General features: G+C 44.5%; 1 protein-coding gene across 1 annotated transcript in view; it reads left to right on the forward strand.

Annotated features, from left to right (window-relative positions):
- The window catches only part of AFF2 (AF4/FMR2 family member 2), a 322,097-nt gene that overhangs the window by 122,820 nt on the left and 171,900 nt on the right, over positions 1 to 27,377 (forward strand). Inside the window, exon 5 of the mRNA XM_035001853.1 lies at positions 26,129 to 26,173. Within this exon, the coding sequence (XP_034857744.1) occupies positions 26,129 to 26,173 (45 nt within the window). The remainder of the gene's footprint in view (positions 1 to 26,128; positions 26,174 to 27,377) is intronic.

Here is a 27,377-nt window from a genome sequence, read left to right on the forward strand (position 1 = left end):
GAAGCCCTAGGGGAGAATCCTTCCTTGCATCTTTCAGCTTTTCCATATGCTAAGGACTGTTAGCAGCTACCCCAGTCTCTGTTTCTGTCTTCACATCAACTTCTCTGTGTGTTTATGTGCCTTCCGCTGTTCTGTGTCTATCTCAAAAACTCTTCCTTACATAAGGATACATGTGCTTGTATTCAGGGCCCACCCAGATGATCCTGGATAAATTCCTCCTCTGAAGACCCTTATCTTAATCACATCTTTGGTCATAGAAGCTAACATTCACAGATTCCAGGGATTGGACACAGACATATCTTTTTCAAAACCATTTTTTGGTCTTCCCCAAAGGTTATTCAGCCAATAAGGGGCAGGCCTGAGACTGACTAAAATCTAGGTATCTTGATACCAAAGCTTGTGTTCTTTCTGATACAATCTTAAACTATACCTCCTCTCTGCTCCAGAATAAATTTGGAGATCACCTTTTAGAGGTTATGAAACTGAGTCCCCCTGAGGAGAAATGTTTTGGAGATTTTCTTAAAGATTATTTATTTATTTATTTGAGGCGGGAGGGGCAGAGGGAGAGGGAGAGAGAATCCTCGAGCAGACTCCCTGCTGAGTGTGGAGCCTGATGCAGGGCTTGATCTCATGTCCCTGAGATGACGACCCGAGCCAAAATTAAGAGTCAGATGCTTAACCGACTGAGCCACCTGGGAGCCCCATTGGAAATATTGTTAAGAAATCAGAATGACAAACATAAAAACAAATCACATCCACGGTTAATACAGACAGAATGTTGTTCTGCCATTTCTCTATAAGGGAGTGTTTTCCTTGGTATATTTCACACTGAAGACTTTGGGATATTATTTAGACTAAACTAGGCTAAAAAGAATATTTTATTTCATTATGCATTTTAGTGAGCTTATTATCAGTAATATGTTTAGCATAAAATTTATTAGTGACATGCCCTTTAATTTAGCCTAATTGGTGCTAATTTCGTTAGATTGCATTAAATTACACCATTTAATGTAGCTATACGTGGGTCAAGAAATCTATTTCAACAAGTTAGGTAATTTTTCATGCAGCTGAACAGTAAAAAAATATGGCACTGAGGTGGCTGAAAATGCAATATTCCAAAATAATAATTGTCCTGGAGTCTTATTGGAAAGAAGTCAGCACACAGAATTTGTCTTGGGTTTCATCTCATTTTCCCAATCTGTAAAAATTAGGCAAAGTGCAAGTGAGGAAAAGGGGGTTGATACTTTCCAGCATACCAGAATCTTTACAAATGATCCTTGTTCCAGCCTTCCATTTCTGATTCACCATGTTACGGAGCAAATAACGTTGGGGTGGGGGGGTGGTTTCCCATCTTTGATCTGTAGGCTTTCCTATCCGAATCTTATCAGCTAGTCAGAAGTTACTGACGTTTCTCCCCTCAATGGTATATGGAAAAGGTGGTTGACGTTCAGAAAACATAGAGACAGAACCAGAACATCAGCCTAAACCATCTCGGTGGTGCATGGCGCTTAGAGGATGAAGAGCGGATGCAGGTGGCGAATTGGCAGGTCCCCTGTTGTGTGGTGTCCTGGTAACACCTCCCGTTTCCTTTTACCCCTTCCCTTAAATGATGAGTATCACATATCACCTGTAGATGACTCAGTGGATGCCACAACATGACTGGAGCTCATTCTAGAATGTAAGAACAATCTTCAGGTGTGACTTGTGACTTGTCTCTCTAGAAGGAAGGATTCCCTTGGCCCCTGAGAGATCTGCAGGAATTCAGATTAGACCCACAGGTGGCTTTTTCTACTGTTTCTTTTTAGATAGTTCAAATGCGGGGCCCAGCTGCTGAACGATACACAGATTGCACAGAGACCTCCAGCTTTTTTAATGGGGTCTGCAAGATCACTGGAGACTCAAGCCCTGGGTGCCTTGTAAACTGAGCGTGGGCACTCTTCCTGGGTTTCCAGCACAATCTAGCTTCTGCCTCTCCTCCTGGGCGTTCCACAGTAATGGGGGCGAATGGCTCACAGCCCAGTTGGCTTGGCCATCGTGCACATCTGAAACTTGAGCCTTCAGTGAATGTACTTTTCAGTCGCAAAAGAGACACTCAGCCTGGAAGTGATGAGTACAGAGTAGACTGAAGAGAACTTACTTAATGCCAGAGAAATAGCAAAGTGCACCAACTCTGGCTCTCTGCACCCGACCGTGTGGTCACGATCCCGCCTTTGCCCTGCCCGCTGGGGCCTGGCGGCGGGTAGCACCCCGTCACTGCCACCAAGTTTCTGGGCCTCTCTCTTGTGGGACACAGCTGAGGTGATGTTTTGGTTCATCCCCTAGTGCTGAGCTCTTGGCTTGCAGACCCAAGACTTACGAGGGGGCGGGGGCTCTGCAGGCAGCATTCTAAAGGAAAGTCAAGAACAAGTTGGGCCTCTGGCAGGGGTGCCTCTCTTTGCTGAACCCCCAAGCTGAATACCTTAATGAGATGAACCAGTGCCTGGTACCTAATGCTAGAGTGCTTAAGGATTAGATCGCTCTCGCTGAGTACCCTTCCTTCTAATAATAAAATTAATTTGACCATTTGGAACAAGATTTAGTAATGGGCCTCATCCAAGCCTCTAAATATGCATATTCCACTTTGGAACTGTCCATCATCGCTCAATTGCACCTGCAAATCATGTTGTTAGCTCACTAATTATTCAAATAGTGGGGGCAATTCCACAATTGTGTGTGTAATTGTGTTAATTGTTAATGCAGTTAGGTACAGGTGCACCGTGACTAATTACACATGCAGAAGCGCCTCCCAAGCAGCCCACTGTCTCCGTGCATGGGCCGTCCCTCTCGGAGACAGGCATAAGTGGGTGCCACACACAAAGCCACAGGCCATCAGTGCGGGTCGATCTGGCGTGGCTTTCACTTGGGAGCCCCAGCATATACGTTTGGGAAACAATTAGGTCTTTGACTGAGTTCAACTGTTCATGCTTTTGCTTCTCTTGCACCCCCCCCCCCCCCCCCCCCGCGCATTAGCAAAGAGAGAGGCAGGGAGTGCACGCGCACATAGTTACACGCTCAGACCCGGTCACACCGTCACACACAAACTAGTTTGTGGAGCTGGCTCTGCTCATCTTGTCACTGATGGTTCCCTGGCCTGGTGAGATGAGCTTTTAGTCAGGGGTTCTGTTACTCTTTCCCGGTCACCCATATGGTTTCAGGACTCCCATTTGTCTGAACCCAGTATCAGGATATTTATGCCACTTTCAGGGTAAGATGCAGCCGGGGAGGTGAAATTTCGGCGATTTCTGGGACATCCTGGTGCTTTATGTCTGTGGGACCAAAATAGGGATTCCTGCCACGTTCACGCCTCCCCTTCTCTCCCATCTCTTCACCTGCTTCGGGCTCCGTGTCAGGCCCTGGTGCAAGTCCTCCCAGCTATCAGACGAGTCTGATGAATGCCGAGGCTCCTGTGCCTGTGGGCCAGGAGCTGGGTGCACACCTCATGCTGTAGGAGATATGCTATAGATGTGCTCTCAGTGTTTCAAGACCCCCCCCGAATTTCAAATATTCTGCCCAGTCATCCCCATAAACCCGAAGTCTTTTACCCTTTGATGGATCATAGTGTATTTTGAAAGTTTGATTGAAATGTTGGAACCTCTTGCCAGAAAATGCACATAGGCATGCATGCAAAATTTTGCACAGGATTTCAGACCCCCTTAAGCCCCCTTCATGGATCCCAGATTAAGAACCCATTCCACAAATGCTTTGTGTTTCAGCACCAAGCAAGGTGCCCAATTCATCAAAGAGCTCGATTAAATTAAATAATTATATGATCGAACTCTCTTTTTGTGGGTATATGATAACTGAATGAAGTTGGTAAGAATTACAGTACAAATATACTTAAGTCTCTCTCTCTCACTCTCTCACTCACACACACACACACACACACCTGTGAGATGATCAATTCTACTTTTTTATTTGGAAAGATATGGTCAGCATTAGCTATAAGTTTCTGTTATTGTCATGATCATCTATTAGTTTCATAACACAGTTGGTAAATTTAAAAATGAGTATTCACCGCCAAGTTCGCATTTGATGATCTGGAGCCTTTGTGCTCGGGAAGGAAGGAAGGGAGTGTGAGTTAGGGGGTGGTGCGGTGTAGACATGTATGGGCTTGTGTCACCGTAGACCCAGTTGGACACAAAGTGTGGGACTCCTGGGCTGCACATTGCAACTCTGGCCCTTTAGCAATCAACGTCTACTTACTGTGTTGATTTTGTGCTCTGTAAGCCTAGCTCTAAGGAACTGGCTCTCTTATGAGAATCTTTACATCCCCTCCCTGCTATAAGGAAGGCAGGTCAGCTATAAAACATTACTTGGCACTGGCTTGTGAGCCCAGTGCCAAAAGGGAAATGGACTATATGTAAGACAAATCAGTTCGTGAGCAATACAGGAGAAGCTTTTTAGGGGACATTGAGGATAGGGGCCAGGGGACCCACCTGAGTGTGGGCTTGGTCTGGTAGAAGAGACGCACTCCGCATCACTGCTGCGTGGGGAACAGAATTGACTGACTTCATACCCAAGTTTCTGGCCCAGCAGGCGTCCAGTGGAACATCGGGATAATGCTCGAACTCACCTCCTGGGATTGCTGTGAGGATTGCATGAGATAATCCTTGTGGGGCATTTAGCACAGTGCCTCGCACATATTAAGTACTTAGTAAATGTGGCTATAATTTGTATCATTAATCATTATTCTTATTGCAGTTTTTATTTCTGTTGTCGTCACTTCAATCTATGAATATGGGGAATTACCCCCACAGTGCTATTGCCTTCTCCCCCCCTGCCCCAGCAATGAACACCGTCCCCCCACCATTGAACATTGTTCCTACCTTCCTTTTGTCATTTTCTTTCTTTCTTTCTTTCTTTCTTTCTTTCTTTCTTTCTTTCTTTCTTTCTTTCTTTCTTTCTTTCTTTCTTTCTTTCTTTCTTTCTTTCTTTCTTTCCTCTCTCTCTCTCTCTCTCTCTCTTTCTTTCCTGAGGGAGAGAGTGGGGGTGGGGGAAAGGACAGAGGGAGAGAGAGAATCCCAAGCAGGCTCCACGCTGGAAGTAGAGCCCCCAACATGGGGCTCGATCCCAAGATCCTGAGATCATGACGCTCAACTGACAGAGCCACCCGGGCATAGTCCACCTTGTAGCATAGGCATTCCTGTGTTTGTCTTATCCCACCAACTAGGCTATATGACTGAATTAATTTGCTAAGGCTGCCGGAGCAAAGTACCACAAACAAGGTGGTTTAAACAACAGAAATATATGGTCTCACAATCTGAGATCAAGGTGTTGGCAGGGTTGATTTCTTCTGAGGCATGTGAGGGAGGACTGTTCCAAGTTTCTCCTTGGCTTGGAGATGGCTGTCTTATTATCCCTGTGTCTTCACAGTCTCTTCCCCCTCTGCATGTCTTTGTCCAGATTTTACTTTTATGATCATGCCTCATTTTATTGCCCTTTGCTTTATTGCACTTTGCAGATACTGTGCTTTTTCTGTTTTTGTTTTGTTTTTACAAATTGAAGGATGGTGGCAACACTGTGTCAAGCAAGTCTGTTGGTGCTACTTTTCCAACAGCATTCACTCCCTTTGTGTCTCTGTGTCACATTTTGGTAATTTTCACAATAGCTCAAGCTTTTTCATTAGTATTGTATTTGTTACGGTGATCTGTGATCGTGATTATGACTCACTGAAAGTCCAGATGATGCTTAGCATTTTCTAGCAATAAAGTGTTTTTATTTAAGGTATGTACATTGTTTTTTTGGACATAATGCTATTGTACACTTTATAGACTACAGTATAGAGTAAAGGTAACTTTTATGTGCAATGGGAAACCCAAAAACTCACTTGACTCGCTTTACTGTGATAGTGACTTTATTGTGAGCTCTCCGAGGTATGCGTGTGTGAGGACACCGGGTATGTTGGAGCAGGGCCCACCATAATTGACCTCATTGGAACCTGATTACATCTGTAAAGACCCTATCACCGAATATGGTCAGATGCTGAGGTGCTGGGGGTTATGGCCTTAATATGAATTTTGGGGGCATGCAATTTAACCCATAGCAATGAGCATTAACGATCGGGCCTCTGTTTTACATGTCTTTGAAACATTGTCTAGTGCCCTGTCTAGACTAGAGTAGCAATGGGGCTGATACGGTGGGGACCGACGGGCCTGGGTCCTAATCTCATTTCTCTTTATCCACGGGCCGGTTAGCTGGTCCAAGCCTGCTCCCTGTTTAATGTGAGGTCCTGGTTCCTACTTCATGGGCTTTATGAGCATTACAGTTTATATATATGCCAAGCACATGCACATAATAGACTCTCGGTAAAGGGTGGTTATTAGGCACAAATGTTTACTGAAATGAATGCATGAATTAATTAAAAACCTAGGTGTCTAGTCAACTGTTGGCCAGAGTGAGGTTTTTAACTTCTTTGTTAAGGTGGTCTCTCCTTTGTTGCATTTCATGATTTTGGACCCAGTCCTATGTAACGGAAAGGAATCTGTGCAGCGGTATATAATGGTGTGAAAAGTTAGCCAACTTCCTGAATCAGTTTTTTGAACAACAATCAGTGTGTGTGTGTGTGTGTGAGAGAGAGAGAGAGAGCAGTCCAAGCTGCCTCTTTGAAATGTGATGTTTAATTTGTGGATAGGCAAAGCTGTTTCATTATCACTCCAAACTGAAATGTGTCTACTACATTTCAAAAATATGTTTCATTATGTAAAAAACCCCAAACCTCCCAATAACAACAATGTATTATAGATGATTGGCCACAACGTCCAGTAGTTAGGAAGCAGAAGAGAGGCACTTGTTATGAGACTAGGAAAATTGAAAGTTCACATTGACGTTGTTCTTCATTATAGTTTCAGTTTGTTAGCATCGGAGTGTCAAAATCAAACTCAGATTTTCTTTTGCCTGCTTGTGTCAACATTGCAACAATGGCTTAATGTGCATTATTTGCAATTTGGTTGAAACAGATCGGAAAATCAGTACACCAAAAAGCCAACCTCATAATCACCGATTTTTAACACCGTGTCAATTGCTGTAAATCACAGAGATATAGATACGTGTAGTTGTCATGTTGAAGGTGATTAAAAGATGCTGAATCTCTAATCACTACAATGAAAGAGATTGCCATCAATAAAGAGACTCCAGAGCTGGGGAATTATATTGATCTGAGCAGAGGAATTTGCAAACTCTCTTTCTCAGTTAATCTCGTCCTTCTAGAACTGTAGCAGACACCTTTAAAGATAGAGTGGCACATTTGGTGGAAGAAGAAAGTCCATATTTTAGTTAAGGGTACTTTGTTCAGTTTCAGCTTCCAGGTTCCAATGTGAGCCTGCTTAGCAGAGGGCTAAATCGTCATTTGTGTGATCTGAGAGTTGATGTATCTCTCCCCACTAAGCACAGCTTCAGTGCCTTTGGCAGCACATTCTGACTGGTTTAGACCTCATGGAGAAATCATTTGGGGCGGGGAGAGGGACTTTAGCGATTGTTTATCTTCCGTCGGAATTATCCACAGGCGGCAGTTGGTTTCATACTCGCTCCAGAGCGGTATAGAATTGTGTGTAAAATGCATACTAAACGGCCTAATGCAATAAAAATGAAGCATGTACTTCCATTGGCTTTTCTGTTTGCAGCAGTTCCACAAAAGCCACATATCAAGAACCGTGTCTGTGTGGATCCCTATTCATATAAAAGCTGTGTGATTGCGGGTCTGAGGGGCCCTGGCAGTTTATAGCGGGGGGCCTCCACCGGTGTGCTCGGTGCAGAGCCGACCCACCTTCCTGCTGTCCTGGCCCTGTTCACACCACCCTCTTCTGCATGCTTGGGTGGTCAGATTCTGAAATTTCCCCAGGCCCGGTTTGTCATGCAGTCACGTTTCTCATCACATCTGAAGGCTGTTGTGCCTCGCATGGTAATGAGGCCCTCTTTGTTTCGGCTGCTGCACGGCTCCCAGGAACTGCCTTCCTCCCAGGAACTGCCTTCCGTTCCTGGTCCGCAGTCTGAGGGCTGGGGCTGCCGAGGCAGAGAGCCTTGCGGGGTCTCTCAGAGCCAGCGACGCACCTAGGACTCGGCAGGGTTTTTAAAACCTGAATTCACATCAGCTTCAGGTTTGAAGCTGTTACGTGTACTCTGGTTTGGTTGTGGTTTTTTTTTTTTTAATGCACTAAAACAATTTATGAGCATCCTACGTGCACATGTGCCCAGATTACTGTGCTCGTGTATACAACTTATTGTATATTTACTAAAGAGGCTGAACTAAGTGACGCCCCCTTGAATGTGTTCTAGGGAGAAATGATACCCCTGGAAGGCATTAATTTCTTTATGAATTTAGGAGCTGTGATGGGATATTTCCCACCAGAACGACTGAAGAATATTATTGTCGGTCATCTCTTGAAATGATTATTTGGTTATAAATTGCTTTCAAGTGTGTCTTAAGAACACACTGCCTTTACAGAGATGTGGTTGGTCAGCTTTCTAAAATAGGTGCCCACGCCTTACCTCAGCCAATGAAGAATCTAGTCCCTCAGTCCTTATCTGGACCCCAGAAATGAGTGACAGCTTGAAGCTCGGAATGGACGGTGGGTTTGCATATTCTACCGTTCTAGTGGGATCTGTGTCCCCTGAGTTGGGATGGAAATACTGGTTATCGCCAAAGGTGATTATTTCACCTTAACACTGCAGGAGGCCCTGGGGATCATAGGGATATAGATGGAGGCTCATATACAGTATAGACCATGGAGAGAATCAGACCCCTTCATTTTATAGCAAGGAGTCTTTTGCTCAGAGAACCGAGGTGATTCACCAAAGACACAAACTTGATGAAAAATGGACCCCAACTATCAGAATAAATAGTGAGGGATGGTTCAGATGATGTAGTCTGAAGCTATCAAATGTTGTCTTGACAAAATGAAGAAGGTGTGAGAGTCCAACCCTTACCGAGTGCTCTGGATGAAATAATACCATGACTGAAAGTATGACTGACCTTCCTAACTCAATTCATTTGAGTTAGTCACAGTATTATTTTGGGGAGTTCTGTAAAATCTGGGATACGTGCTCCTCCAGTTTCTTCATTTCCTGGGTGGGAGATCCAGAGAGAAGAGTAGAACCCAGGCTCTTCTGACCTCAGCTGCAAGGTTCTCCCATTGGCCACCCCGTCCTCCCTCGGTAAACCATACGTTTTAGAAATTCCCTCTCTATTGTTGGTAGAATTAGGCAGGCTGATTATGAGGTGTATTTACTGTCCAACCTGGGGCTCAGGAAACAGGGAGATGGAAATGCAAGTCTACTGATACTTGACCAGACAGTGGAACTAGTTGTCAGAGGGTCAGCTTGGCCGTGATCAAGGTCAAAGGAGCATTTCAGACATGACTGGACCGCAAAGTTTTTCGTGATAATACAGGAAAGAATAGGTTTCCTCTGATTAGAGCCAAATAGAATAAACAAATTAGTACTGAACTCATTAGAGGGAATTTGTGAGAAATGCAGCCTTTGAAAAACTCGGCATTGAAATTCCCTCAAGGGGGACCCATTTTGCCATTAGATTCTCAGCTGTGGGCCAGTATCTATCTATTCTATATGCACTCATATCCATATTTCACATCTGCAGAGAGAAACACTGAAGTTTCAAATTTGGAAATCCAGAGCAGGTCAATTCAAGTTTTTCTTTTAAAAAAAATTTTTACTTCTGAATGACTTGTCTTTATTCAACAGGCTCCACATAATCTTACCTTCTGGTTTGATTTAATTTGTTATGTACAAAGAAAAAATGCCACCAAATCCTCTCATGGCCGTTTTAATCAGCTTCTCTTTGAGATCCTTTGAAATAGCCCATTAAGCTACACATTGTACTTTGTATAGATTAATTTGAAGTGATTGCATTGGCTGTAGTAGTTGTGAATGCAAAGAAATCATCATGATATCTTGTTTATCCTACAGAGCTGGGCATATATAATCTTATGCTCATCAGAACAGTGGAAAAAAATGGGCTTATTGAACTGCAACTTGTATGTTCACTATATCCTATTATATTGGTACAGCAAAGGAGCTTTGCCAAGTGAAAACAATTAACACAGGGCTACTACATACCTTACTTTTTAGGAATATATTTTTTTTCTCATACGATGGTTAAAAACACAGGTTTGAAGTCATACAGACATGGTTTTCTGTCTTGGATTTATCACATGTTAACTGTGTGGCCTTGGGCAAATCACTTAACCTCTCTGAACCTTACTTCCATCATTTACAAAATGGGGATAATAATATATATCCTAGGTTTTATGGACATTATAGTTTGTGTTTGTGCAACTTACCATTAACTCAGTATACTGTTAGGCATTCAGCTGTGAAAATTATGGAAGATGCCCTTGCCGGGATGGTCTGCATAGAGCACTCAGTGTCCCTTGGGGTTAGCTGTCACCAAGGGTTCCCTCTAGAGTCTAGATGGACTAGGCCTGGAGGTTGCTCTCAGGCCGTAGGTTGGTTATAGGTTTCATGTTAAAATGGTCATGTAAATGCCTATTGTTCACAGAAACGCTTGTGGGGCACTTACCCTGGGCCGGGCTCATCCTTGAGCTTACTTAATCGCCATGACCACACTAGGATGTAGGCATATGAAGGATCATGTACAGATGTGGGACTTGTATAGCTCTACTCCAATGGATGTTGCTCCAGAAATTAACAAATACTATTATTTTTGCACTAAGTCAAAATTTATAAAATGGCTTTATTCATCTAACCTTCTCTTCTCAATACTTCCCGTTTCCTATCTCTTTGCTTTGATTGACTCAGGTGCTTAGACCAAACATGGTGCTGTGGAGACCAAGGCAATGACCATGACCACTTATGCCCCTCTAGCCAAAGAATCTAAGCAGGAGCTTTGGCCTATTGCCCAACACACCTGGCTCCAGACAGAGCTGGACTCCGACTTTCCCATGATCCAGCCTCTGGCAGTGCTGGTGGGGGAGGGCACCAGACATGGCTTTCCCAGATGTCTTTTGTCCAAGTCTTAACAATCGCCACAGCGTCACACTATTTAAAATTTAGAAATTTTGAAGAGATACTCCGTTTAGATACCGTTTTCAGGGGCAAGGCAGGCACTTCTCTCCCCCCCACCCCCCACCGCCCCACCACTTCCCAACGGACTACGAAGGAGACTGTGTAAATAGATCAATTAGATCTTCCAGAAGAAGCTTGAGTAGAACTACCTTAGTTGTTTACTGGAACTGAAGTGACTTGAGGCGAATCAAAGGGAATCATGAGGTAGTGAGTCCTCCATCACTGGGATTATGTAAGTTAGTGGTTGTATAATATGATGACAAAAACTTGACCTTTTCTGTCCAATGGCCCAGAGGTTAGCCCCAGTCCTTCCATTCACCTGGCTGTGTGAGCTTGGGCCAATTCTTTTACCTCTCTGCACTTCATTGGTTCTTAGCTTTAAAGTGGGCCACATGTTAGAAGGTTGGAGTATATAAACCCAGATCCTTTCCCTGGCAAGAGTATATTGTGAGGTGAATGCATCCATTACTGGACAAGCAACTGAGAAGAATTCCATTGAGAATTAAGCTCGCAGATGACGGATGGCATTTATTACCCGGTCCTTCTTTTCCCTGCCCTCTGGCAGATTTAGTAGATTACAGTCAGAACTTGAATGCTTTGGGCCAAAGGCCTCCACCATACCTGGAATGGCCATCACGGGTGGTCCTTTTTCAGAGTGCCCATCTTATTCTAATGAACCAAATTTCTGAAGATGGAAAGGTTGCCCCTGCCAGTGCTATTTGCCTCCTTCCCCATTCCTTGAATGGAACGATAAAAGGGGGAGGGTGTGTTGTGTTGAGTGAGCAAGAGTCTTTCTTCATTCCAGCTTCGGCCTGGCACCAGTAAGCTCATTTCGCCACATATCCATGACTTCTCAAATCAAGATTGACCGTGACTGTTCATGGGAAGACAGTTTTCATGGCATATTTGGAGAGCCCATGAACCTGTAGGAATTTCTTTCAATTGGCTATAAATGGTCGAGACACAGAAGCCAGAGGAGGAGCAAAGTTAGAGTAGCAAGGTGCTGACCTCGGTGTTGAACCTGAGGCCTCAGTGCTTAGCAACCTGGGGGGCCTGGCTGGAGGAACAGGTTGGTCTACCGGTGACGACAGCAGGTACTCTTCAAAGCAGGGACTCTGATCCGTGATTGTACAGGTGATGTACTTTCAAGATGCTCTTCTTCCTCTCTCAGGTTTTCAACGTGCTGTTCCGTAGGTCTCTCTTTAGACCATCAGTGGTCTTTTGCCCGTTTCTGTTGATGGTCTGGAATTTGTGAGAACATTATTTGCCTTGTCACAGAGATATCCTCTCATCCCAGAGGGGAACCTTCATCGCAGTGCATGAACTTGGCTCCTGAATTCCTGTGGCTTTCATGGGAACTCTGTAAGTCTATGTTTATAGACCAGCAGCATGAAACGATGCCACCAGGGAGCTGTTCTTAGAGTTTTGAATTAAGGGGTTAAGATCTTCACATTAAGGATTTAGGAGATCTCACTTGGGGTTAGATTATCCTGTATAGAGAAGAGAAACTGAGAATCTTGAAAATGCTAATTGGAAAGCTTATCGTTAGAAAATAGATGTTTGATGCCACTAAAAACCTAGTAGCATCCTGATAAGGTGTCACGCTTGCCTTTGTAAAACAAAGGCAAAACATTTAGAAATTAACGAAATGTGTTGTATAGGTACCTACGTGTGAGGCCAGATAATTTCAAGATTGGTGTGATCACAGTAAATTTTTATTTCCAGTATGGCCTCAGCCCGGGGCCTTTTGGGTACCCAACTAAATGCACACTAAGTATTGGTAATTGTATCGTTTAAGTTGGCGTATTGCTTTCGATTTTAAAAGTCCCTCTTCTTTATGATAATCCATTTGAATGAAGAATGCCCTTAAACTGATTCTAAAGATCGTCAAATAACACTTTATAGTGTAATATATATCGGTGAGTTTATTTATCTTGAGTCGAGAGCTTTTATAGATTCCAGCTATGTGTCTTCGCCACAAATCTTGTTTTTTGTGCTCATGGCATCAGCGAGAATAAATGGAAGTTGTGGAGTCTGTGAAGGCCACTGGAGGGGATTTCCCAGTCTCCTAATATATCAGTGTCTCTTCGTGTCTGTTTCTGATGGGGTCCAACAGTAGGTCAACATCCTTAGGTAAAGAAAGGCTTCCTCAGAGTGAGCAGCAGTCATTGAAAGTAAATTAATGAAAGCCAGTGACTGCTGATCTCTCTGACAAGAAGGAATTCTTGCTGCCAACATTTAGAAACCACTAGAAGTGGTCTCCATTGGAAACCAGGTTTCGACTTTCTGCCCTGGGCTGCCAAAAGTATTGCAGTAGAAAATGCACAAGTAAGTTGAACTTTGAATTATAATTTCAATGACTGTCTAGTGAAATGGATTCATGCTCCGGCACTGCACCTTTGAGGCTCTGGGTTGATTCGCATAAGATAAAAATCTGTCTGGTCTGACAGTCGAAAAGGTCGCAAGCACACTTGATGTCTGGTGGTCTCAGTACGTTCCCAAATCTTGATTAAAAAAGGAAGATTTAGGAACTATTATGGGATTTTTCACAATAATCTTTTCAAACAGAGCCATTTCGACATGTTTTGGCTTCAAGTTTGTTGACTTAGCTAAGTATAGATTATCTTTTCACTACCATTTAGCAATAACCTCTAACTCAATGAGAAGATCTCACATGATTGAGGCACTTTGGCTTTGGGGCCAAGATGTTATTTTTGAAAATGACATCTAATTGTCGTTGTGGTCTCCCTGATAATAAAAATCAAACTTCACATTTTAAATGCTTCCACTGAAGTTCTAATGCAGAGTGTCTGTCTGTTTCCATTTTGAAAGTATTTGCTGGAATGGCTTGACATTTTTACTTCTGTAGATCATGCGGGCTCTACACCTTTGAGATTGATAGCTCTTCATTTTAGACTGGAGACTTCTTTTTTTATAATACTGTTTTTTTTTTTAATTTTGTTTATTTTAAGTAATCTCTACACCCAGTGTGGGACTTGAACTCACAACCCTGAGATCAAGAGTCACAGGCTCCACTGACCAAGCCCGCCAGGCATCCCACATCTTTCTTTTTTTTTTTTTTTTAAGATTTTATTTATTTATTTGACAGAGAGAGAGAGACAGCGAGAGAGGGAACACAAGCAGGGGGAGAGGGAGAGGGAGAAGCAGGCTTCCTGCTGAGCAGGGAGCCTGACGCGGGGCTCCATCCCAGGACCCTGGGATCATGACTTGAGCTGAAGGCAGACACTTAATGACTGAGCCACCCAGGCACCCCCCACATCTGTCTTTTTTAAAGCAGGATTGCCACACAGTCTGGGATTTCTAGCATAGTCCTCATGTGAAATAATCACTTTCATTCTTCCCATATTAGATATTCTGGAAGTTTGCATATTTGGTCATCCAAGCCATGCCACCCAAACCAGCTGTCATACTCACTCAAAGAAAAATCCTCCTGCCCGTGTGCCCGGTTCAGGGATCCGAAAATGCATGCTAACTGGCACTGTCGTTACCATTTTAGGTATGCAGGTCCTATACACTCATCTGGAGTAGATGCTCCCTGCGGACATTTAGTCTTTTATCATCTACTGCATTTTACTGAATTTCCCATAATGCTTCGTGCAGTGTACTGTGCAGAGTGGGGATGCAATGTATATTTTATTTGGGATGATTTTCTTAACGCGAACGGAGTTTTTCTAAACTCCAAGTTTGGAAGTACTCCAACACACTGATTCAGGAGTAAGTGTGGTTATCTCACTGAGTGTATTTCATTTGTATCAGTAATGTGTTGTAATTGTACGTGGAATTATAAACACCTGCCAGGTGTCTGTTTATCCTGCAGACTTTGACAGCTGAGAAGTAACCAATCCCAGGTTTTCGTGCAGATGTGAGACAAGTGAAGATCATTGGTGCCGTGCATACGCTGTCCACATTAATTGGCATTAAGCACTAGGCTCCATAAACCATGGTCCCCCAGGCATCACTCCCTCTTTGGTCTTCGGTGTATGATGCACCACAGAGCGGGCCCACACTTAATGCCACAGACCCTTTCTTTACGACGCTGTGTCAAGGGTCTGTGTTTGCAGAGTGATTTTCTGGAAAAGCGCCATGCCCTTCCATGAGCCAAATGTTTCAGAGTGTCCCATAAATGCTGGGAAGATGGGGCCTTGGGGCCATCTCTCAAGCTAACTGGAGATACTAAGTGAGGCCCAGGGGAAGTTTAAGAAACAGGAACTTCTTGTATTTGTTCTATTGATTTTTCTGCCAACAAAAAAGGGTGACCAGTTGTGGTGTTTTCAAATAAAAACATCAGGAATGAAGTCCGCTTTCAGCGAGCGGTTTCCTGGACAAAAGCGCAGGTGCATTTGGGGGAAGGCTGGATGGAGCTGGAGACAGGTCCCAGTGCCAGTTCGCCTAACAAAGCAGGAGGGGTAAGGGCCAGCATTGCGAGTCATTATTTATAATCAAACAATGGGGTAATTTTGCCAACTCTCTGTTCTCAAATATGAGACCATCTTCCTGGTAATCAAACTATTACTCTGACACAGTTTACTTATCAGGAGACCAATTTGCAATTGTGACCTGAAAATGGAGGTTGTCTTTCAATTCATTTGAATTGCAAACAGGGTAGACAACCTATAGCTACTGTGGCATATTTTTTAAAGCAAAATCAGGCACCTACATTGACCTCCTATTTACATTTCTTTGAGAAGAAAAAAAATCGCATAAAAGCTATCAAGAAACACATTTCACAGCAGGCAAATTAATTGGTTTTACAGTATTTGAATGGAGGGTTTGTCAAATAAAACATGCCGTGACAGTTAATAGTGTCATTTAGAGCCAGAAAATTATTGGCTTATTTGTTATTGGATAAAAGGAAGGCAAACATTTTGTATTAGGAAGTTTTAATGTGTTTAAAATCCTCATTAGGGATTAATGGACATGCTTGCTTAGCATAGCGCCTCATTAATTTGGGGCTAAACAGTTACTTCTGTGTTTCAGTCTCAGTGTTGTTTCTTAACATTTTTTTTTTTTCTCTTTAATTAGATCTCGCATTTGAGTTTGGTCTCTACACCATTGGAGATGTAGAATTAATTAATGAGATTTATAAATCTAATGGAAGTGAGTTATTCTTAGCTATCGTTTCATTTTAGTGCACACTGAAACCACATGTAAGTGGGCGCAGATCTAAGAGATTTCAGAAGCATGAGAAAAAATGTGAACTTCCCTGAATATATTTAGCAGTGTCACTTGGCATTAATAGATAAGTGTTTTCATTAGAGTTATAAATAATAGGGGAGCTGGTGAGGATTCAGTCCCCCTGCACGCAGCTTGTTCATTGGGATCCTCGCAGTCGGAGAAGAGCAACTGTAACTTTTTCTATGGAACCACCATGTCATCCGCTGACTGTTAAGAGGATCCTAAGTGCAGGGTTTAGAGAGTCAAGAAGGCGCCAAGTTCATTAGAGGTTAGTCTGAAAGAAACTTAAAAAGCCTGTTCCGCTTACATGGCTTTAAGGAAAATTTCGCTAGAAGAAAATCCAACTGAAATCTGGCTTTCTCGTTTTGAAGCAGACATTTAAATCATTAGCTATGAATTTTGGAGAAGACTGAAGTGGCTCCTTTAGGGCGAGAGATTGTGAATGTCAAGGAAAGACCTTCATTTTTTACAGGTTTTTCAAGAACTATGAGCCAAAGATAGTTATTTCAAAGGTTCTTTTATAAATGGGGTTACAGCACTTAATTGAAGACCCCATAAGATGCCTGTGGCAATGTCTTAAGAAGCTACCAGAAAAACCTGAGCTCCTCCTTCATTTTTTTTGCCCCAACAAGGAAGTCCTTGTATCTTTAGAAACCATAAATGCTTTTTGAAGAACTTGTCAATCCCGGGTGTATTATGAAAGATAATTGTATTTTAAAATATTTCGTGCTAATGATCACGTGATAAATGTTTGCTTAAAGGAGAAATATTTAAATAATTTAAAACAGCTCATCTTTACACAGTTTGGAAACTCCTCCCTTCCAGTGTTGTGTAGGAACGATCTCTCTCAGGAGGCTATGGGTCAATCGAGTTCTCTGCTTCCCTAGAGACAGAGTTGAATTCATTTAGCCCCCCAGAGGAGATCCTCAAGCCCTGTGGCCATATTTGGCCCTGGGCTTAATTTCATCTGGCCTTCTGGGTAATATTATGGGCTTTGCCACTGTGGGGTCCCAGAAAATCATTACTCCTGCTCCTGGGCTCTCTGCTTGTTTCATGCAGAATGAAGCCTCTCACAGATTAGAGCAGTTGGAGAACTGTGAACTGTGGGTAATTAGCTAATCAGTGTTGGAAAGGGCAGGACTAATAGTGGGGAGCAGAGTGTCACCTCCTTCTAAATCACTGGAGCTACTTGGCCTCCAGCTTTCCCCTTTCCCCTTGCCTCTTCCTTCCTTTATCTCCATACTCGGGGTACGCACAGGGTCCCCTGTGTTTCCCGCGGAGCTAGCTAGCTCTTTCTCTCTCTACCTTCAATGTTGCCAGAGAGTTCTGTTAAACTTCCCTAGCAAATCCATGTTCCTGTTCTCCAAGACAACTATTTCCCGCCTTTCCTTTCTCTTCGCATTTCCAATAAGCACCCCCCATTCTTAGCTGATGACCTTGCCGCCTACTGCAAGGAGCAGAATAGATACAATCAGACAAGTACCACCACATCTTCCCGTCTTTAATTGCTCCAACCCAACTGCTTATGTGTCTAGACACTCTGCCTTCCCTCCTCTTACAATGGAAGCAGCGTCCAGAAGTGTCCATGCTCCTATTTCAGGCTGTCCTCTCCAATTGTGTCCTGATGCGCTCTCTCCTTCTCAAGGACTTCGCTTTTATAACCATCCCCTCTCTCTTTTGCAACACTTCCCCCCCCCCCACTGGTATATAAAATGCCTTAATATCATCCCTCTTAAAAAAAACAAAGAAAAAACCTTGACCTGGCCCACATCACAACTTCCTCTCCCCCCATTTGTCTGCTCCCTTTCACAGGAGAAATTGATTATTCACTCTCTCCTCCCATCCTCCCACTCCCTCCTCAACACACTCCAATCAGCTTCGTGCTCACAGTGTGCCACTGAAACAGCTCTGACCAAGGTTGCCTGTGACCTAGACCTTGCCAAACTCAACTGCCAAGTCTGCATCCTTATCTTACTTAATGGCCACTTTCTCTCTGAAGCGCTTTCTTCTCCAGGCTTCTGGGACACCGTGCTACCCGATTTTCCTCCCGTCCCCCCCCCCCCAGCCCCTCCTAAGAATTCATGTTTGGCTTTGGAATACATAGCACGTGATAGATCCCATGCTGTGCTGTAGGGAATGTGGACTCCTAGCAAAAGAGACTGCAGATGGTCTTTTGTAAATGGTCTTCAGGTTCATCTTAGGACGACTAAGGTGGGAGACCGGTTTCGCAGGTAAGGCCCACAGGATGTGTGTGCTGTGTGTTCTATGTGACTTGTTACAGAAGGGTTGCCTCCTTAATTATGTTGGTAGTGTTTGGTCTAGGAATTAGTTTGCCTCTCCCATGCATTTAAACAGCATCAGCAAGGAAAGAGAAAATGTATCTGGGATTTGACAATTAGCATCCGTGTTCCACGGAGAAAATAGTTCATGGATCAGAGATAGAGAATTGAACGTCGAGAAGTCTACTGCTATGTAGAATAAGATGTATGTAATATAACAGAATAAAAGAGAAGGTGAATAAAATTACAAAATCTAAAAGATACCTGAGAGATCATCTCACCTGGCAACTGGTCTAAGATGAAGTTTATTCTGTGGCAAAATGGGAACTATAAGAACAGTGGTATGTGTGAGTGTGTTTGATGTTGGTATAAGTTTGCTGTCATATATTTTGAAGAACCTGTCGTGTATTTGAAGATTGTACCCTTCCTACCTTTTGGATACTGTTTTCGTTATGGCCTTTCATGGCAAACAAAAAAAGTTGGTTATCTTATGTAGATCTCTGATTATTTCTGTAATGCTATGTGAGGTACAAAACATTAGGAACTTGTAATATATTCCCTTGCCTTTGTCATAGAGGCTGGAGAGCGATGAGGTGAATTGTCCCAAACCACACAGCTAATTAGTGGTAGAACTTGGACACGAAACTGTTTCCTATCAGTATGTTTTTCTTTCGCCACTTTATAAGATCATAGTTAGCTGAACGCGAGATGGAATTTTGCTGTGGTTGTGGAGTGGATAGGAGTATACGGACGCTCCCCAAACTCTCACATTTATTCTTTAAGTGACAAACTTCAAAAGTGAACTTGCTTCGCAGCACGTCTTCTTGATATGTGTGGATCATGCATGTTGGCCTTGTTACCAGCGGCTGTTGACAGAGTTCAGAAGTTGCCTGACGTCACTCCAGTTTGTCCATCTGTAGTCTTACGGTTTCCTCTTTTACTAGAAGACATTCGGGGCCTGCCCACAATCCAGCCATTAACGTGAACGGCAGTGCAACAAGTAGGGATTTAGTGGGATTGAGATTTTAATTTTAAATCGTTCTTGGTTGCAGTGCCCTGGCCCCCCAAATAGGTATCCCGCAGGCCCTGAGGGGTCTGACGCATGCCTAAAAATCTCAAAAGGAAGGGACCGGGGCTAGAAGGTCCGTGGGTTATAGGGTAGGCACCAAGAGCCAGCGGAAGGCTAAGAGCACAGGCAGGAAGGGGCAGGCGAGGTGGGCCAGAGACTGGGAGGCTGGCAAAGAGAAGTAGGAGGATACACCTTAAGTGTGAGCAGCACAATTAAGGAATCTAGACGCAAAGCCTTGAGAATGTGTAAGCAGGGAGTCTGGCCCTGGGGCACCTGAGCAGCAGAGATGCAATGACCTCAGTGCCCAGCCCAGGTGACCAGGGGAATGAGGAGCAGGTGGTCAGGCACATCCAGATAGGCTCTTGGTTTCTTAGGGCAATCTTTCTAGATGTGCACCTTATTTTTCTTTAAGACTATAACCCCGCTCCCCATTTATAGCTCACTCTTCTATAGAAACTAGTTATTACACCAAATAAATGAACAGTGAGCTAATGGCTATTCAGAGCCCACTGAATTAAGTACTCTTCACTTGAAATTCCATCTGCCATTAGGTCCTCTCAGCTGATGATGGGCCTTTCTGCATATGCATCCCGCCCTTGCCCATGCCTAATGTAATCAGGGACGAGATGTCCTCATAATGAAGCACATGGCCCACCCTTCCCCCACCCCTCCCACCCCGCACTCCCCCTTGTCTCTCTGTTGTCTTACCCCCTCAAGTACCCTCCCCAGCCTCCTTTGTCCTCTTCAGGGAGTGCCACCAGATGGAGCAGCAGCCTGAGATTCCTTATACATTGGGCCCCTCGATAAGCTTTCATAATTAGTGACCTGCAAGGGGATGTCTTGGGGGCCAGTTTACAAAGGGACCGAACTGTCTCCTTAGTGGTCCCAAGTCTCAAGGTGCCGATGCCTTGCCGCGAGCCTTAGAGGCAACTTGGGATAGAAGTCGGGGAGGGGGCTTACGATGTACATCTCAGCCGCGTAACCACCCTAGGAGTGTATTTTGTATTCCCCTCTTACATAGATAGGGAAACAGAGACACAGAGAAGTTCAAGTATCTTGCCCCAGTTCACAAAGCAAATTAAGTATCAAAGCTGGGATTAAAATCCAAGTCGGTCCAGCTTCAAAGAGCGTAGTCTTTCCACTACCCCTTGATGCCCCCAGAAAATATAGTAAATTATCTCATTTATTTGCTCAAATAAATAAAACGTAATTGCACTCACTGCCTTTTTAGTTTTGATGCCATGGAAGATTCTAGACCAAGGGTCATTTTTTTGTAGTCAGCCTGAAATGGCAAGTACATTAAATTCCTTTGATCTTCATGCTCTACTTTTTGTTTCTTCTTTTCTTAGAGGGAATGGTGACTACTAGCTTATTTTACATGGGGTATCTGGACCATGTGATTCTCTTAAAAATGGGCCGGGAGCAGTATTTGAAAGTAAACTCCAAGTCTTTGGACACCCAGGCATTTAGCTGTATTAAAAAGAAACTGGAAGATGAGCTGGTTGGCTGTACCGTTGTGAAATCTTTTTTTGTTTTGATTAAAGTTCTATTACCTGAGGACTTCTGTTGGCAGCTTATGTAATATTAACTGTTCCCGTTTAATCATGGCCTCATGAATACCAACTAGAATAGGGACAGGTTAAGGTGAGGCAGGAAGCAGGGGACTGACGGATCCTAATGTGAACTGGGTTTGTAGTTTTCCAAACTGGAGACCCGGGACTCCCTGGGTGGGGTGGGGAGATAAAGGGATCCCCAGGCACATGCAAATCAGGACTCCAGAGGCTGCTGCCCCTTGGTTTTTACAAGTGACCAACCATGGGGATTAAAAATTTTAAAAAGCCGGCAAACTCATTTGGTAGTACAAAATCATAACCTGACTTTTCATTCTATTAGTGATGCCGTGTCAGGGGAGCTCCGTGTCCCATAAATCAATCATGGGGATAAATGTGGCAATTTGTTAATGAAAATACAAACGGAATTAGTTCAGAAGCTGCCGTGGGTGTCAGTCATGCATGTTGTTTGACTGGGCCGTTAGCACGGTATTTGGTGTTAGTGGGGTGTCACTCTGTGTCACTTGCACTTGTTAGGGGAACGCAAGCATTCGCCGGCAATTAAGCTCATGATTTTTGAGTTTTACTTTGCGAAGTCTTTGTCAAGGTGGAATATGCCTGGAATCGTGGGCTTTGATTGCCAGATACTGTGGCAACCTCAGGGTGCTTTTAGGGGGAAAAAAAAAAAAAGAATGACCCTTCTCTCGCAGTCCCTTAATAATAATGTAGTGACAGGCATGCACTGAGCTCCCCCACTCCCCGGTTAACCATGTGATGATCATTATTCTTTTAATGTTTTACATTAATCTCTATGTTTTCTATTATGTCTCTCGATGCCACAATCAGGGTATTTTTGATATCTTGTATTACCCTAATCGCCAAGAAGTATGCTCCAAACTGATTAATTCTAGAATGATTAAAACATCCTATGCAATTCATTTATTGTTGCTGCAGTTAACTGAATATTTGATGATTTAAAGGTACCCTCATTATTTCCTAAGATATGTATTTATCGCCAGGCAGATGATCGGTGCGTGGTCTCTCTGTGGCTACATGGGGTGGCAGCCTGCACTGTCACGTGCAGAGAGGGTAGGCACTTGTGAGGGCTCTCAGTCAACTCCCCACCTGCCCGCCATGTGTGCCTGCCTTCCCTGGCCCTCAGAGGACCACATCTGTGCCCAGCCCGAGAGGGTCGTCTGGGGCCGGGCGGGAGAGAACAGGTTCCCCTGTGCGGCGTGCAGCCTGCTCTCTGCTCTAGGAGGAGGGGGCGGAGAGGGGGATGCAAAGGACGCCGCAGCTCTGAGTGGCTAACTTGCGCTTTGTGGACTGTCTGAATGCTCAAGAGTGGATTGAAAGAGAGGAGAAGGTGGCTCGGGAATTAAGCAGCAGCTTGGCAACTCAGCGGGCAGCAGTTCTAATCCCCGTGTCACCACTAGTTCTCTTAGTCTCCTTTCCCACCTGTCCGAGTGACTCCAGAAGTACTGCGAGAGGGGCGTGTGTGGGGGGGTGGGGGGGAGTGCACTGGGCAAAATTCTGGGGCTGAGCCCCCGCCTCGGTGCAGCTGTCTTCAGTGTGCAGAGTGACCCCCCCCGCCCCCGGCGTGCAGCTCCTCAGGGGGCTCAGAGACTGAAGTGGCCTCAGGTGGCTCTGCCACTTCTCGGCCATGTCAGATCCTTGGCCTCTCACTCCCATGTGGAGTGAGGACTACAGTGGGGACCTCGGCGGCTGGGAGCTTCTGTCCGTGAACCCGGTAGGTACCCTCTCTCCACCACCTAATCAGACCTCCTGTTCCCTATTGTCTGTTTCCCGTGTAAATGTTTGTCTTCCCAATTTGCGTGGAGTCTTGAAGCCAGAAATTATGTTGTCTTCAGTGTCTTCAAACCCTCCCCCTTGGCACCATCCTGAGCACAGTGTGAGCTCAATCAGGATTTGTTGTCTAAAGAAATAAATGGGAGAACTGATGAATAGGCGGTCGGGCAGTGAATGCGATCCTATTACCCTTGTCACGACTACCTTACAATGTATGTCCCAGTGGGTCTCTAATTATTTGTTTTGCCGTCCCATCTAGACATTTAACTCCGAGAGAAAGAGGCCAAGTCTCATAGCTGTTTGTATCACCCACCCCCCACGCCTAACACTATTCTAGGCTCAGAGGAAATGCTCCACTGCTTAATTCAAAAGCACTCGCAGGGGGAGCAGCATTTGCCGCTCAAATGTAGTTGTCTTGTGGTGGAAAGAGCTGTGGGGCAGGGCTAGATGAGTTTGCAGGACTAGTGACTCCATGCCAATGCTGGATTCCGGGATTTTCTTAAAAAGAAAAACAATCTGAACACTCGGTGTGGATGCATACTTATTTGACTGTCCTTGTCTGCAGTCCCTTCCGATCCTGAGTGCTCCCGACCCCCCAGCAGTCATTATTAGATTTGCCGCAAAGCCCCAGAGTTGACAACTCTTTCTATTTTGACAGCAGTTCCCCCATAAGGAAATGGATATTTATAATACCAGGTGTAGGGATGACATTTGCAGTTGGCGAGAGTGAGTCGGGTCTTTCCTGGAAAAGACGAGAAGACTCGACTTAGTAATAAAGCAGTAAGGAGAACAACAGGACAAGGGGTAATAACCTGGCTCATTGTGTGGGGCTTTGCAGGGTACAAAGCATATTCACATTATTTATTTCATTTGCTGCTCGCAGAAACCCTGTGAGATTTGAAAGAAGCGGGTATTATTATGATGGCGATTTTATTTTATTCTACTTTATTTTACAGTTGGGAAAACTGGAACTCACAGGGGTAAAGTTACCAAGTCCTGTCCCCAAGTGGTAGGGCTGGAACTCCCACCCAGCTCCTTATAGACCCAGAGGCAATCGTTCTTGCCGTGTCTGCATATTGCTGATATGTTTTTCTCTGTGGTTGAAAAATTGACATTATGTTTTTGTGTGGGAACAAAAAGAGCAAAGACCTTTTTCTGAGAGCGGGACATACATTTTTTAGCCCAGGCCGCCCACATGGATAGAATGCAACAATGATATTGAAGATTTAATTCTGCTGTAATCATTTTGACCTTTGGCAAAGGTTATTTGTTAGAAGTTCAAGGATTGTCTTAGAAAATACAGTTGCTGGAGCATTGAACAATGGGATGAGATTGTATCTGCTATTAAGACTAATCCGTTGAGTTCTGTAATCCTGAACTATGTTAGACCAGCATCTCCCAGTGTGTGTTCTGCAAACACTCATTCTGTGTGGAATGGTGGCATATGTCGATTGGGAAAAGAAAATCACAAAAACTAAAAAGCCAAGAATTTAGTGGTCAAGAGAGTTGGCAACGTGTTGCGTTAAACAGTTAGATAGGTGTCTCGGAGCCTTTAATTCACATCATGGATTTCCACGTCGGGGGAGGAGGTGGATTGCAGTATTTCCCATGCTTATTTGGACATGGAAAGATTCCTAGTACCTGTGGGATGGGCTCAGGTAGCACTTAACACAGTTTCAGTCCTACATTAACTATGTGATTCCTCATATCTACCTTCCTCTTGAGCCTACAAACTCCATGAGGGAGGAAGCTGTGTCTCCTTTTGCTTTTCCTTGTATCTGTGCCTAGCAGAAGGCTGGCCCTCAAAAAATTTGTTGAATGAATGAATGTGCTGTCCTGGGCCAAACCCTACCCATAGTTGCCTACTGGGACCCTGCATTTAAGGTCCTCTGGAAAGTTGTGCCTGGCCCTCTTTTGCAGCCTTTCCTTCTCCTGTTCTTTCTACCCAGTACTAGAATATTATTGTGCTGGGAAGGGTGACTGTATAATTTATCATCCAAACTGGGACATTTGTGAGGGGGAAAGGAGACATGCAGGTTTGCGGGAAACTGGGGCCGTATTCTATTTTCCATTTCCCCAAATAGAGTTATGCTCAGCCTTCAGTCTATCGGAGGAACTGGGGGCTTATCACCTAACTGCCCCCTCGAGAGGTCTGGACGTACAGCCTCTGTGGCCGTACTGTCTTTGCAGGACTGACCTTTCGCCTTCTGAGGCAGTGAATTAAAGAGACCAAATGCCCTCCTCGCCAGAACTGGAGGGAAGCAGAAGTGACAGTTCGCAGTCCTGGAGAGGGGGAAGGTGTGAAGGCGAGAGGGATGTTTGGGGGATGCCTGTAGCTCACACAGGTGACGTCACGCCCGGCAGACCCTTCTCCGGGTGGTTGTCCCATGCCCAGGCCCCTCGCCGGCCACTGCCTTCGAGCTGGTGCCTCGCTTTGGTGTCTGGCTTCTGGCTTTCACTGATGATAGAGCCCCTGGAGGATAGAGCTTTGTGCTGGACCTGCAGTGAGTCCTCGGGACATTTCTGCAAGTTGCTTGAATTTTGATTGATTAGGAAGATGTCACACTGGGAAAGACGGCTCATGGGACTCACTTTGTATGTTTGTGAGATGCTCTCTAAGTGCAAAGGCATGCCTGCAATTTACACAGTTTGAGCCTTGGTGTTTTGGATAAGAATTGCAGGCATCTGGTTAGACTCCTAAGTTTAAAAAGAACTTAATTCAATCATAGAAGTATGTCCTATTGGCCTCGTCTTTAAAAAAAAATCTGTGATTATGAATAATATATTAAACCCTGGCAGAGGGTCAAATGGGCCTTAAAGATGAGGAAGTCGAGCTCCTTCTTTGGATAGATGAGCAAAGTAAAGCCTGGGTGATGGAAGGGCAGCCCAATGTCCCACAGAAAATCAGTGACAGAACGTGTCACTCTCTCTCTGCACCTTGCACTGTGGTCTTACTGCTTCATTAAAGCGATGAAAATTGGCCACTAGCAGATACTTTTGGCTTTGTACTTAGCAGGGGAAAACTCTACATTGATAGCTGTATTTCCTTTCTTTACAATTTTTCCTACCATGTAAAGCATTATACAATAAACTTCTCTGAGAATAGCTAAATGGTGCTTAATTTTTGTTTGTTTATTTTATTTTAGGTAAGCCTTCCCAGTGATCCAAGCTGTGTTGAAGAAATCTTGCGGGTGAGTTTAAACCTTTCTTTCTGTGCCTTTTAATAACGAAGCAATCTATCTGCTTAAGCTCTTTCAAGTAATTACCGTGCTGTTTCTGGGAGTATCCTGATGGGGAATCCTCACTTCCACTTCAAGACCCTTCTGCTTACACCTCCCGGCTCATTTCTCACCTGTCCTCTCCCCATCCCCAGCCAAGCTAGTCTTGTCATCTCCCTAAGCTTCTGTTTCATCCTTGTGCCTTTCTGGGTCTTTCTTTTGAGACTCCCCACGTTCTTCAGGAAACTCTCCCTCTTTAAGCAGCCTACCCTAAATCTTGGGCTTTCTGCTCTCTGGGATCTCGAGTCTCAACTTCACTGCCACTTCCTGCGCCAACGTGGGTGGAACAGGGTTGTGGGGGTTGTGGCCTATGACGAGGGGGCAAGATGTGGGAGGGTGGCAAGGAGGAGAGACTTGAGAGTGAAGGCAAGTTGTAGGACCTGTTACTAATGGGAGGGAATGTGTGCATATGAATGGCATGGAGGCAGCATGAAGTTGCCGAAGGTGGCAGTGACCTCTCCCAAAGTAGATGCTTAAACTCAAAGGCAACACCAGAGCCCAGCCGGAAAAATGGGTCTCCTGTCTCTGGCTGTTCGCGTCATAAGGCAAGGCAATGTGGTACCTGAAGAACGGAAGTCGTGGCACTGAGTCCCAGGGCCAGCTCTGCTGTTTGTCACTCTGTGGTTTGGACACAGAACTCCAGCTTTCTGAATCTCCATTGTTATCTGAAACAGGATAATAATACCTGTCCTAATTCCCTTAGAAGCTGCCAAGAGGTATAGATGCTCATTATTATGATAAATGATGATCAGCGTGGCCATGAGAAAAGCACGCAGGCTTGCCGCCCAGGGAAGAGAACAATCTGTGTACCATTGAGAAGTCTGCACCTCTCCCCCACTTACCAAAGTGAGGAACTCACCCCCACCTCTGCCTGAGACTCCCCGTGGTGCATGCCTTCCAGGCAGCCCAGGGCTCCAAGGGAATCTGTGACAGTGCAGCCCAAGGAATAATAAAGAGGAGAGAGCTGTTTATTGTCAAGTTGACCTGATCACCGATTTCACCTGTTGGGGATATGCATGCCCCGTTTTCAGCCCACGAGTGTTGTTATTGGCTATTAAAGAGATGAGTCCTATTACTCTGATCAGAGACGAGACTATCTGAATTGGGGATACACTGG

Source organism: Mirounga leonina, unplaced genomic scaffold, assembly GCF_011800145.1.
Source record: "Mirounga leonina isolate KUSES-001 unplaced genomic scaffold, KU_Mleo_1.0 Mir_101608, whole genome shotgun sequence".
NCBI lineage: Eukaryota > Metazoa > Chordata > Mammalia > Carnivora > Phocidae > Mirounga > Mirounga leonina.